This window comes from Cucurbita pepo, chromosome LG06, assembly GCF_002806865.2.
Source record: "Cucurbita pepo subsp. pepo cultivar mu-cu-16 chromosome LG06, ASM280686v2, whole genome shotgun sequence".
Lineage (NCBI taxonomy): Eukaryota > Viridiplantae > Streptophyta > Magnoliopsida > Cucurbitales > Cucurbitaceae > Cucurbita > Cucurbita pepo.
The window spans coordinates 1,649,161-1,663,160 of NC_036643.1; the positions used below are offsets into that span (position 1 = coordinate 1,649,161).

The following is a 14,000-nucleotide window of genomic DNA, read 5'->3' on the forward strand; positions in this document are numbered from 1 at the left end:
CTCTCCCAGTTTCCTTCCAGAGAGAGAGAGAGAGAGAGAGAGAGAGAGAGAGAGAGAGAGAGACGTGGAGAAGTGCGGGAAGGGGCAAATTTGTGGAGCGAGAAGGTGAATTGCAGAACGTTGCAGAATGGACGAAGAACAGATAGCGAATTTTGTGTCAGCGTACTTGAAGAAGAAGGGTTTCAAAGAAACGGAACAAGCTTTTCAGGATGAGCTACGCCATAACAAGACTAATTCATCCTCTTCAGCCTCTTCCATTGACCTCGACTTCGCTAAGCGCTTGCTCTCCTTCTCCGAGTAATTTCTCTCCTCTTGTAATTCATCTCGATTACGAACTTTCATTTGCATTTTGTTAGTTCTTATGTTGTGCGAACTTTTGAATCAGTCGAACCTTTGTTTGTTTTGTATGTTGAGAAATTATAAAGTTTGAAATGTTTTTTTTAAGGATCTATGGTTGTAAACTAGAATTTTTTGTGGAGTGTTACGGACGATGGGTTTAAGAATAGAGCGAATGGTTTCTTGTAGGATGAACTGATTTTAAATGCTTTTGATTATAACGACTAGACTTGTACCCTAGCTAATGTTAATCCCTTGAGAGCTACGTACTCGAAAATGCTGATCATATCTTGTGGGGTAGCGTATTCTCAATTTACGTGTACTTTTCCGGAGGATTAGGAGCTTACAAGAAACCACTTCATTTAGAAGCAAATTACAAAAGATTACTGTTTAGTAACAGTTAGAGAGAGTCCATGATGGAGCCTGGAATTTGGACTTTTTTTTTTAATAAACTTTGTGGGACCTCCAAATCTCCATATCCATTTAGCTAAAATAATATAGGATGATTCCACATAGTTCCATATTATTTTGTTTCACAAACCATGCAAAACCTCCAAATCCATTTAGCCAAGAGTGCTGAATTTTCAAACAGAAATTTCCAATCTCAAAGCCTCCCAAGAGATGGGATAATTGGTTCATCTCCCAACTGACGTTATGCAAGCCAAAATCTCCTTTTGAACCTTTCCAAGAGGAATGTGGAATGAATTTGTCCAAAGATGTGGCCACCTTTGATGGTCATTTAAACTAAGGTAGTATGGAGGCATGCTAGAAAGGGTAGCTTGTATAAGAATGTACCTACCTCCTTTTGATATGGAAATATGTTTCTACGTTGAGCTCTCTCTATCACAAGCTGCCAAAAAGATAAATAGGTTGAAAGCCAAACATAGTCTACAGCCAAATCTAAAGCAGCCAATTCCAAATCACTTAGTATATGTAACATAGTCTACACACACTCTCATTACACATGTTTTCATTTATGTAGCAATTAGAAATTTTCTTTGAGATCTCTCTTCGCTTTTGGGTTTAGAAGGATAGCAATTATGTCATGGTTGCCATCCTCATTCTTGTTTATTTGCTTCTTTCATTAACATATTGTATTTTATTAAACAGAAGTATTTATAGAGTTTTTTTTTTGCTCTTTATTGTTTTTGTTTCCAGAGTAGAGAATATTCCAGCCAGATACCTTGAAGGATATAGCAAGCTTAGGTCCTGGGCTTACAACTCGCTAGATTTGTACAAGGTAAGTAGTTGTTTAATTTTTTCCTTGAATATATGATTCATTCTAAACTTTTCATTCCGATAATGAGAACTTTAATTCTTGCATTTCAGCATGAGTTGCTTCGTGTGCTATATCCTGTGTTTATCCATTGTTTCATGGATCTTGTGGCTAAAGGACATATTCAAGAAGGTTTGCAAACTAATCTTTCTTTTACAGTCTCATGTAATGGAGAAACGTATGATTAATTTTTTATTATTTTGCTTGTTATCTTCCAGCTCGAACCTTTTTCAATAGGTTCCGTGAAGACCATGAAATGTTGCACCTACGAGATCTACAAAAGTTGGAAGGCGTACTATCTCCTTCTCATTTGGAGGTTTGTTGTTAACCAGTAATGACTTTCTTATGTTCCTGTCATTGTTTTGTGGCGATGGCACTGGTTTTGACATTATGATGATAATATCTTCTAGGAGATGGAATTTGCTCATTCTCTAAGGCAGAGCAAAGTTAACATAAAAATATGCCAGGTAATCCTTAGGTTTTCAATCATTATTTAGTATCATGTTCATGATTATCATGCATTTGCTCGATTATCTATCGGTCATTTTACATCTCTCATGAACAGAACTGAACTAATCAAACTATATTTTCTGAAAGGTTTTATTTTCCAATTATGTTGTTTAGTACTCCTATGAGATGCTACTTCAATATCTTCATAAGACCCAAACCACAGTGATACTTGGGATTATCAATGAGCGTATCAACTTCCAAGGTCTGTTTCCTTTTAACACTTGCTTCAGATCGTCTAGCTTTTATGCAAGTTGTAAGTGTTTTATCTTCTGACTCTATTATAAGCTTCATCTGGTTTTGCAGTTTTCCCTGGTCAGCCTAGCTCAATATCTGATGATGCTGAACTTGTGACACTCTCGGGAAGCACCCAGGAGACTGCCAATCAGATAAATAAAAAAGAAGTCCAATGGGGGGTGGGTGGGCAAACTACCAACTTACTTAGCCTATACGTTCTGATCTTTGGGTTTATTAATTATGCTTGGTTGTGGTTTTTTCTATTATTATTTTGTTGATAAGCTGTGACATCTTTGGTCCTTTTCTCAATTTAAAATGTAGAAAGATATCCTTCAGTTTTCTCTAAAAGAATTAAAAATTATGTCAAAATGTAAATTACAGCAACAGTCTGTATGTGCTGTTTATGGGTTTTCTTTTCTCTCTTCTTCCTTTGTTTCATTTTAATTTTTTCTGATTTGACATCCTCTTCAATTTCAAATTCCTTGATTGTTATATTTAAATTTATGTTGGTAATAGTTACTTGAAGATTCTTTAGAAGAACGCTTGGAGAAAGCTGCTGGTTTGCTTTCAGATTCTGAGAAGGCTGAGGTAGAAACCAAGGATGGTGATGTGGATGAGAATAAGGTACCTGTGGTGATTCTGTGCTTCTTATCTTTAGCGGATATACTGTCTTTTATCTATAAGTTGTATTAAATTGCTACTATTTTATAAATCTGCATCGTATTATTGTTTATTGTAAAATCTCATGAGTTGCATGTCCTCATTTGCTTGTTTAGAAAAGAACAACTGAGGGAGGAAAGCAAGGTGCTTCAATTAAGAAGGTCAAGAAGGACAAGACTGCCGGTGCACCTGGGAAAACTCTGAGGGCTGAAGCTAATTCTGCATCTATGGCGCCACGAGTGAAGCCAGAGCTTGCTTTACCTATAATGTATTTTCTTGAATCATATGTTATTTTGTTGCTACAGTCATAAAATATAGCTCTTAGCTAAGTGATTACTGTACTACTACAGCCACACTGCTCTTCCTTGCTATTGATTTGTCGTGTTGATTGCTTCCAGTACAACAGAGGTGGAACAATCTATTCTTGAAGACTTGAGAAACCGTGTGCAGTTGAGCTCTGTTGCTCTGCCATCAGTCAGCTTTTATACCTTCATTAATACACACAACGGGTATCCATCAAGTTTTCTTTCTGTTTCTGCTATGTCAACAGTTTATTCAGTCTCAATGCGCATGCAGTTGATATCATTTATTCTGATGTAGTTTAAACTGTTCATCAATATCTCATGATGGAGCTTTAGTTGCTGGTGGATTTTCAGACTCTTCTTTGAAGGTAGGTCTTCTTTTTAAGTTTCTTAGGGTGGCCTAATTATTATTTGCTCACCTAAAAGATCTTGGTGGTTCTCTGCAGGTTTGGGACATGGCAAAGCTGGGACAACAGGCTGGCAATAGTAAGTCTGTTAAAATAAGTTGAGCTGCCATGGGCGGTTTTTTCTGTTTCTGGCTTTTAGTTTTTATTATCATACTGTTAATATCTTATGCTTTTAAGAAAAATTATATATAACAACCTTTTCATGTATGTTGGTGCTCATTTCAATATTCATGTGATATAACAATAGCCAGGGGCTCTGGAACACAGATTAGGTTTGGTTATTTCAAGGCATTTGTGTTTATCCTAGTAAATTGGTGTAGATTTATGAATATAAACTCATGCTCAAATGTCAAGTTTATACTCATTACTAAAGATATCATGTTATTGATATTTCATGTGTACTCTTTATGTAAAGGAATGCCAGTAGAGATCTTTCTGGTTTTTCATAATATGTACTGAAGTTGTATAAAATTTTATAGTGCTTCTGATTTTCCCTCCACCCTTTTCCTTAATTCTTGAGGAATTTCTTATCTCCTACTTCATGAGAATTGATTCGTCGTTTCATTATTCCAGCTTTGAGCTAAGTCACCAATTGTTTAGCATTCCCCCTTCCCAGATTTCATTATCAAATAGAACAGCTCGCTTCCTCTTGGTGTCACACTAATCATCATCATGAATTGTTTTTTCTAATAAATTCCTTTGCTCAGACATTTGAGAAGAGAATTTGACTTTCACTATCACGTCTATCAGCTGTTTTGCAGGATGAAAACGACATGTCTACTAGTGATCCAGTTACAGGGCATACAAGTGGGAAGAGGTCTTATACATTATTTCAAGGTCATTCTGGGCCTGTTCACTCTGCCACTTTCAGTCCCATTGGGGACTTTGTTCTTTCATCCTCTGCAGACACAACTAGTATGATCGTACTGGCCCTCTATTTTCTTTGAAGTTTGGTTATGATTTTCTTTTTTTAGATTTTGAAAGTTTCTGTTTTCCTGCTGCAGTTCGATTGTGGAGCACAAAACTAAATGCCAGTCTTGTTTGCTACAAAGGTCACAATTACCCAGTATGGGATGTTCAGGTAAACATTTTATATCAGATATCTATGGTTGTGGCGTAGGTTAACTGGTATGTAGGTTACCTGTATTAGTTAGAGGAAGAAGGAATGTCTGGCAATGCCTCTACACATACCCACAACTTTTGATTATGGTTGGATTCTGACTTCTTTTTCTAGTATTTAAAGAAAAAAACCAAAGCACTAGGTGAAAAGTCACAACACAAGCAAAGAAACACAGATGCATTTTTCTAAACGATCAAGTCTTGGACAGAGCAAGAAAATGTTCATTAAATATATATATATATATTTCTAAGATATATGAGTTGAAGTGAATGGCATTTGCTTTGCTTGGGTCAGGACATGGTTTATTACTGGGATGAACACCGTATCTAAAAGAGTTTTGTCTTGCTACTTATTCCTTCAAATGCTGGTCCCGTCTGTTCAAGGTGTCGTGCCTGTATTTTTAATGTCATTACTTATCGCTTTTGTTGTTTGTTTTCAAATTCTAGTTTCTTAATTCTTATGAGTAGAGAGGTTGCTCACTTTTTTTTTTTTCTCAAGCTTCAGTAGACTTTTCTGTTTATACTTCATTTTAATTTGCATGTGGTACTTGGACTTTTCTACTTTTAGATATATTGTGCAATGTGAAAGATTTCGTCGTTATATTTAATTTCCTGGTGCAGTTTAGTCCGGTTGGACATTATTTTGCTAGTTGTTCACATGATCGAACTGCAAGGATCTGGTCTATGGACAGAATTCAACCTCTAAGGATCATGGCAGGACATCTATCCGATGTGGATGTGAGCAGTTCATTCTTTATTGCTTCTCTGATCTTTAATTGCTTATATATAAAGTTGGGAGCGGTCGTTAGAATATTCGAGCAGACAGTAGTACCATTTTTCTTCCTACCTGTGTTGTCTTTTCCCCCTCAAATTTAAGCATTATTCTCTCCCTGCGTTCAGTTGTGTTCTTATTTGTAACTAGTTTTCTTCTGTATCGGTCCCTCTCTCTTGAATGATGGAAGTTTTTACACTGATTTCCGTAGTTTAAAACCTCATCTTCAAGAATTAAATATTTAAGCTTTTCCAGATCAACTCTTTTTTGTTGTCTGATCCTAGTGTTTCTGGTATAATATGATCCATGACAAATCTTACATCTTCAGTGTGTTCAATGGCATGCCAACTGCAACTACATTGCAACTGGGTCGAGTGACAAAACGGTTAGATTGTGGGATGTCCAGAGTGGGGAATGTGTTCGAATTTTCATCGGTCACAGGAGCATGATCCTGTCTTTGGCAATGTCACCTGATGGTCGGTTCATGGCATCCGGTGATGAAGATGGTACAATTATGATGTGGGACCTATCAACTGGTCGCTGTGTTACACCTTTGATTGGACACACATCATGCGTTTGGAGCCTTGCTTTCAGGTACATAAAAGAAAAATTCCACCCCCTCCCCACCTCACCCAATATCCACGCAAGTAATTATCCAATATTTGATGTATATTCCATTTCAGTTGTGAGGGCTCTCTCCTTGCCTCTGGCTCTGCCGATTGCACAGTGAAATTATGGGACGTAACTTCAAGCACAAAGCCACCTAGAACAGATGAAAAGTGAGTTCTTCCTAAAATAGTTTAAGATGTTTCAGTTATAATTATTTAACATTTGCATATTAAACGTCTCTGTTCTCGTTAACAGCAAAAGTGGAACTGCCAATAGACTTAGATCCTTGAAGACTCTACCAACCAAATCAACTCCAGTTTACAGTTTGCGGGTATCGATCGACAGACTAAACTAGCATTTTTTAAAATTTATTTCTTCCCATAACATTTCCCTAAATAATTATATCTTCTTTCTGATTCAGTTCTCTCGGAGGAATCTCTTATTTGCAGCTGGGGCTCTCTCCAAAAGTGCATCAACGGCTTGACACTCTTCGTTTGTAGTCCATATTTAATAAACTTTTCCTGATAAGATCTCTTTTCTAACGTTCCATTTATTGGCAATTTAATAGTGTATCATTTCCAGCCAAACTTTTTGTGCAAAAGGACGTCTTGACATTATCTTATCCATGTAAGAATTATTCTGTTCATTCCAAATTTTGAAGTGAAATGACTCGTACCTGCAGGGCTTACCTCACCACAAATGATTGTACTGTTAATGGGAATAAAGACGAGAAAATTTGCAGCTAAAAAGAATTTTGAGATAAGAAAAGTGTAAAAGGATATGAACTGTTTGTTCAATAGGGTCTTTGAAAAGGGGGAAAAACAAGTGCATAGATAAAGACGACGAGAAAGTGTTAGTACAGATAAGAAAGTGCCAAGCTTTCACTGTTACTCAGGGTAGTGAACAGGCTGATAAAGGTAGAGTACAGTATTATACCTGAATTGATGGCATCTGTTTTACTACTTCTGCCATTTCAGTTTCAAATTGTACTGTATCTTTTAGTCTTGTTCTTCATTTGGCATTCATGAAAAATTGAACTGTTCATGGAAGCCCATCTAGAACAGTAGATTCTGACTTGGTAGAGGCAAGCTAAGAAATGATTCTCATGTTAACTGTTTATCAGGGTTGGAGATGGCAGTGCACATTTACTGCTAAAGCTCAGTAAGTATAAAGTATAAAGCAGTGCACTTTTGGATGCCCTACTACTTATAGGCCATTTTCATACATTACATCATATGTTTACACATCTTATTCTCTTGTTTGGAGCTTCAAACTTCACTCTCATTGGTTGTTTATACTGCAATTTCATCCATACTTCTAATGTCTGTGATTATGTTAGCACGAACCGATGAGATTATGTGTTCTTCCATCGTCTTCTCGGTTCTTGAGCTCCTCCTTGGCAGGCTGCAGCACATCAATTATTCAACCAAAAGATATATGTATGTCAAACATGAATTCTTATAATGACGAACTGTTGACTGGAATTGTTGTTTTTAGATGAGAACTGATCTGCTTGGAATGTTACAATTACGTTGACATTATCGAGTCGGATGCTAATATATTTCGTTTTATGATCATCACAGAATCCACAACAGGCAACTGGCAAAGGAAGTTGTTGGCTTACATTTTATGATCAAATGCTACTACTTATCTGAGTGTGGAAGTCCAAAAATCAATAATCCTTTTTAGATGAATGCTCAACTCAATGCCCTGCATTAGAAGAGTAGACATCAGTTCATTGAACCCTTTCTCAAGGTTTATCCGTAGAATGTGTTTGTCGTATGATTCTACCATTTGATGTACTAATTCCCGTCTCCTTCAGTTTCATCCTCGTTGAGATGGGGCGAGGGGGTTTGAGATGACCTCCATCCGTTATTCAGGGATCGATATTTCATTGTCCTTGCTTATCCACCATATAAGTCTGAATCAAGAAAATATCATTATCATGAGATCTGTGATACAATGGTAGTGCGTTTGACTTCCAGTTTACCAATTGACCTCTTCGAGTGATACCCAAATAAATTATTAGAACTTTCTTAATAACAAAATATTTTAGCAAAACATACTTATCGATTCAACTGCGGCATTCATAAAATCTTCCGCCATTAAAGAACAAACTTTCACACAAGATCTTTCAAGTACTTGATTTTTCTTGTGAGGAAAGACTATGAATAAGCCATGATAAACCTCAATAGCTCAAGAAATGTTTAATACTTAATTTATGGAAGATTATTATTTAAGATGATGGATAAAGCTCAAATGAAAAATCACTCTAACTTACGTTCAAAAAAACATTCTTCAACATGAATAAGATGCACATTAAACATTCCATACGGTTGAATGTTCGATCTCTTGCTTCATACTTATTGAGCTAAAAAAAAATATATATATCATTCATTATTTCATTGATAGAGAAGGCTTATCACATACCTCGAGCTTGCACAAGCTTGTAGACTGTAACTAGTAATATATACCACAAACGCCAATCTCTCAAACGACCTGACTTATATAATCTATAGTTATTCAAGCTCGATGTGTCCGAGATTCAACCTCCAACCAAAATGAAAATGATGAACAAGACCAAAACAAAAGGAGATATATAAGCAGTCAATGAAGTCATAATTAATTTCCAAAATTAAGCAAGAAAAAAAAAAGATCCCACTAATAATATTTTTTTGTCACTGCAATTGACGTACGGCTGTCTTAAAACATAAAACATTTAAAATTACCAGTTTCATTGTTGACAAAACCTGCATAAATGAATCATCTTGTGCTTTTCTTTTGTAGATCCTCCCCCATTAGCTTCTGTTCTAAACCTCAAACAAAAGAACCAAAGAAGAACAAGAACAACAACAACAAGACATGGACTTAGGTTTCCACTTTCAGATCAAAACCAATTGAATGAGAATTATTGAGCCCAAAAATTTGATTTACATCTCAACATCACAAAACCCATCTCAATTCTCACATGAACCATCATAATTGAAGCATATATGAACAATGAACAAAAATTAGACAAAAAAAAAAGGAAGAAAATTGAGTATTTGGGGAGGAAAAAAGAAGGAATTGGCGATGGAAGCTGACAGGCAGAGAAGTGAGCACGCAAGAGCAATGGCATATTATTATACCAAAAGCCTCTGTGTGCTCACTCTCTTCTGTCAACTTCGATTCTACAAACACCATTCCTCGAGAACAACAACAACAACATCAAAGATCAAATTTTGGCCAAATGGGTCGAATCAAATCACTAAAATCTAGAAACCCAGATGAGGAAATTTGCCAAAAATGTCAAAAAGTATCAAAATTCTCACACACCCATATGGATGTTCTTAATAAATTAGGGTTTTGGGTAAAAAGATGACCAAAAAAGCAAACTTTTCTTCTTCTTTTTTGCATAATTATGGTCACAAACATGAAGCAGATACAACATTTCGCCATAAAATGGTCATTGGAAGAACATAAACAGAAACAGAAACAAAAAAAAAAAAAAAAAATGAAAGCTTTTGAGACGAGAGAAAGTACACAAAGCTTTGGGCTTTGGCCATCTTATCAATCACACTGTGTTCTTGATGTTCTTCAAAGCATTCAATCAGTTCATACAAAGAGAGGGGAGAGAGAAATTTTAAAGCTTTCTAAAAGTTGTGGTTGGATCATGCATTTAAGGGTCTAAAAAAGCCTGTCACCAATCTCGACTCATCATCATTAACAATTGGATAACTATTTATCTTTTTAAAAAGCTTTTTCATTTACCCATATGGTATAAACAACTCTGGTTTAACGTTAAAAGTTCAAATTTTCAAATCATCCATTTAAGGGTATAAAGAAGCCCGTCACTCATTTAAGGTTAGAAGTTCAAATTTTCATATCATGCATTTATAGGTCTAAAAAACGTCTTACCAATACACACCGGTCACGAATCTCGACTCACCATTATTAAAAATTTGATTGTTATTTATCTTTTAAACAACGTTAGATGTTCAAATTTTCATGTTCAAGTCAGGGTTGTCCTTTGAAAGGTACAAGAAATGAGAGTAAGAGATGGATAATGAATCCCTGCCGTTGGATTTTGGTTGTACCATTAGAGAGTTTTTATGTCTTGTTGGGAATTGGGCTCGATGGGACTGCGTCAAGAGAGAAGTCAGTTTCCTTCTTTCTTTGTTTTAGGGTATTTTTTTGTTGTGTTTCTATTTTGTTGGTGCTTTTTGTGTGTGTGTGTGTGGATGAAATGGGTTCCTCAACCTTCATTTCCCCGACAACAAATTGTGATGCTCATTGCCTCCCTCCATTGGGAGAGTGATAGAGAGAGAAGAGAAAGCACGGGATAAGATGAATTTGAGTTGATTCGGTTTGACCCGAACTATCTTCTGAGAAATCTATAAACCGACCGAACTCATAAAGTTTTCATTTATTTGAACAAAACCCACTTCAAATAAGTTGATAACTTTGTGAGATCCCATATCGGTTGGAGAGGAGAACGAAACATTCCTTATAAGTACATGGAAACCTCTCCTCGTGAGACTCACGACGATCCGTAACGGGGAGGAATTTATGAACCGACCTAATTCATAAAGTTTTCATTTATTTGAACAAAACCCACTTCAAATAAGTTGATAACCTTGTGAGATCTCAAATCGGTTGGAGGGGGGAACGAAACATTCCTTATAAGGGTGTGGAAACCTCTCTTTTCTGGATGCGTTTTAAGACTATGAGGTTGACAACGATACGTAACGAGCCAAAGCGGTCAAACTAACCAACCTAATTCATAAAGTTTTCATTTGTTTGAAGAAACCCAATTCAAATAAATTGATAACATTGTGAGATCCTTGGAGATGAGAGTGAAACATTGTTTATAAGGGTGTGGAAAATATCTACGTCGGTGAGGCTGATGACGATACGTAACGAGCCAAAGCTAGTGGTGGGCTTAGACGATTACGTTGATCGAATTCTTGAGGTCACCGTATCTTTTCAAACCGTTGAATAGAACTATTCTCGAGAAAAAAGAAAAAAAAGAGTAGGGTTTGGGGACCAATGTTTAATTTGGTAAGGTTAAAAGCAAGGGCACTTTTGTTATGATGAATAAAGAAATTAAAGAAAGAAAGAGAAGGAAAGTGTTTGGTAATGGCTATGTATGGCTAAGGGAACCTCCCCTCCCATCTTCTCTTGCCCTTTCCAACCTTTAAAGGTTAGTCCTTTGGGTTTAGGGTTATTCCTAGGGACAAATTAAAATATTATATTATGTTGAATTAAAAAAATAAAAATAAAAATAAAAATAAAAATAAAAGCCTTTATTAATTCCCATTGAGTCCCACTTTTCTATTAAGGGACTAAGTGTTGGTTGCCATGCATGGACCACTCCTTTATTACTCAATTCATTTTATGTCACCAAACTAAATTTCTCTCTCTCTCTCACGTGTTTAATACATACACGTGTAACTGCACAAATCCAAATCCACCGCTAGTCGATATTGTCTTTTTGGGCTTTCCCTTTCGAGTTTCTGTGATGTCTCACATTGGTTGGAGAGGAGAACAAATCACCATTTATAGCGGTGGATCTGGGTTGTTACAAATGGTATCAGAGCTAGACACTGGACGATGTGCCAACCTTCTCGCTGTTCCCCGAAGAGGGGTAGACACGAGGCGGTGTGCTAGTAAGGACGCTGGACCCCAAAGCGGGTGGATTTGGAGGCGGTCCCACATCGATTGGAGGAAGGAAAGAGTGTCAGCGAGGACGTTGGGTCCCAAAGGGGGTGGATTGTGATGTCCCACATTGGTTGGGGAGGAGAACAAACCACCATTTATAAGGGTGTGGAAACCTTCCCCTAACATACACGTTTTAAAGCCTTGAGAGGAAGCCCGAAAGGGAAAGCCCAAAGAGGACAATATCTGCTAGCATGGATCTGAGCCGTTACACTTCCCCTCGGACATCACAACACCAATCTTTTAAGGTTAATACTCATCTTAATTCAAACAACGTTCAAATCTAATAGACGTGTGAAAAGACATTAAGGGGTTAGTGAGAAATATATTCGTAATAGCTCAAGTCTACTACTAGCATATATTATCCGTTTTGACTCGTTAGCCTCACGGTTTTAAAGCATATCTGTTAGGGAGAGGTTTCTACACCCTTATAAAGAATGTTTCGTTCCCCCTCCAACCGATGTGAAATCTCACAATATTTATCTCGGGAATACTTTTCTCCTATGTCAAAAAAGATTGTCGAACTCTAAATTTAAACGTCAGCATCCTCGCAAAAGTCATAGGTTCGAGTTTCTATCCCTATATATATGTCGTAATAATGTTTGGTTTTAATTTGATTCGATATAAAAATGATTTGAGATTTAAAAAAATATTTTGAGGTGTCCATGGCCATGGGATCCTTTGTCTAGGAATCTTCACAAGTGGGAAGAGAAATGAATTGGATCGGCAAACCCCATGTGAGAATGTGTCGGATCATGCCTCCAACATCATAAACCTTAACATTATATATTTACTTTCCCCTTTTTCTTTCCCATCTTTTAACCCTTTCCTAAATTTCGAAATATCGTTTAAATCCGTCCACAAAAATTACTTATTATATCATTTCAAAGGTCAATAATTTAATCTCGACCCATACAGTAAATATTTTTAGAAGTGGTCGTGTTTGAAATTTACGGTAAAAATGTTCTTACAAATCAAAAGCACTTAAAATAAAAATGCTCCTAAATAGATTATTTTAATGATGTTAGATAATTTTTTTTCTTATAAATTTTTTAAATTCATAATTATTATACCAAATAAAAAGATTAAAATATCGATATATATATATATATATATATATATATATATGTCATTTAGAGCCAAACCTTCTTCCCCAACCCTACCTTTAACTTCCTTTCTCTCTCCTTAATGCTATGTGACATCAGCTTCCACCTACCACCCACCTTTGACCAAAAGTTGACCCTACAAAAATAAATAATTTAATTATAAAAAATAATGTTGTCATATATAATTTTTTATTCAAATTTACATTTTTAAAATTAATTTTTAAGTATGTGAAGTCAACTGTAATTAATATTTAATTAATTAAACAAAATCAAAATATTAATAAAAAAAAAATATATATTTTTTTTATTTTGAGTGATGAGAGTGATATGGGAATCTTAAATTGAAAGGCAGAAAGAGAAGCACATGGTCTCCAAACAAGTACTTTGAATTGAAGTGGAGAGTAAAGTATTTGTAGCACTATCAATTATGGGGTGTCCTATTCATCTCTCTCTTATATTACCCTTTTGGTATAGACAAAATGATCTTCATCCTTACCTTTCATTATTAAAAATACATATTTAGGGTTAGTTTTAGATATTATTCTCCCGACTCGATCAAGAGGTTAGGTTTATAGACGTTCTTGTAACTTTGACGGGATTTGTCCTCTCGACATGTTGGAGGCTTTTCAACTAGGCCATCTAGACATTTGTTGCTGGATTTAAACGCATTTTTGTGGAGACGAGATTAACTGTTTTTAGACATGCTTGTTTTTGTCAAGAGGTTAGGTTCACAGACCTTCTTGTAACTTTGATGAGATTTATTTTCTCGACAGGTTGATAGACCATCTAAACATTGTTGAGGATTATTGGGAGGGAGTCCCACATTGGCTAATTTAGGGAATGATCATGGGTTTATAAGTAATGAATACATCTCCATTGGTACGAGGTCTTTTGGGAAGCCCAGAGCAAAACCATGAGAGCTTATGCATGTCAATTCAAGAGGGCGAGATTACAGCAAAACCATGAGAATGA

At 36.0% G+C, this 14,000-nt stretch overlaps 1 protein-coding gene and 1 long non-coding RNA gene across 5 annotated transcripts; one reads left to right on the forward strand and one right to left on the reverse strand.

The window, feature by feature from the left end:
- On the forward strand, positions 1–8,124 carry LOC111797219 (transcription initiation factor TFIID subunit 5). Its single transcript, XM_023680170.1, has 20 exons — positions 1–297; positions 1,495–1,576; positions 1,666–1,744; positions 1,831–1,928; positions 2,023–2,079; positions 2,237–2,324; positions 2,426–2,535; positions 2,873–2,980; positions 3,133–3,284; positions 3,415–3,525; positions 3,617–3,686; positions 3,765–3,804; positions 4,476–4,640; positions 4,730–4,806; positions 5,466–5,582; positions 5,945–6,210; positions 6,300–6,395; positions 6,481–6,556; positions 6,647–7,664; positions 7,809–8,124. Exons 1-19 carry the CDS (start codon positions 128–130, stop codon positions 6,707–6,709), a joined length of 2,025 nt encoding a protein of 674 aa, XP_023535938.1. The 5' UTR covers positions 1–127; the 3' UTR covers positions 6,710–7,664; positions 7,809–8,124.
- On the reverse strand, positions 7,316–9,865 carry LOC111797220. Of its 4 annotated transcripts, none has more exons than XR_002815500.1 (5): positions 9,748–9,865; positions 8,656–9,030; positions 8,017–8,146; positions 7,850–7,935; positions 7,316–7,629 (listed from the first exon to the last, which is right to left on the reverse strand). It is a non-coding gene; the product is annotated as an uncharacterized LOC111797220 (long non-coding RNA). The 4 variants fall into 4 exon arrangements; XR_002815499.1 differs by having other exon boundaries at positions 8,656–9,035; XR_002815498.1 differs by having other exon boundaries at positions 8,656–8,775; positions 8,955–9,862.
- Positions 9,866–14,000: the final 4,135 nt, after the last annotated feature.

Excerpts from the sequence above, each read along its gene's own strand:
- LOC111797219 (XM_023680170.1), top strand. The coding sequence starts at position 128 with ATGGACGAAGAACAGATAGCGAATTTTGTGTCAGCGTACTTGAAGAAG. Across the intron at positions 2,080-2,236 it reads TTAACATAAAAATATGCCAG|TACTCCTATGAGATGCTACT; the intron begins GTAATCCTTAGG and ends TATGTTGTTTAG. Across the intron at positions 6,396-6,480 it reads CCACCTAGAACAGATGAAAA|CAAAAGTGGAACTGCCAATA; the intron begins GTGAGTTCTTCC and ends TCTCGTTAACAG.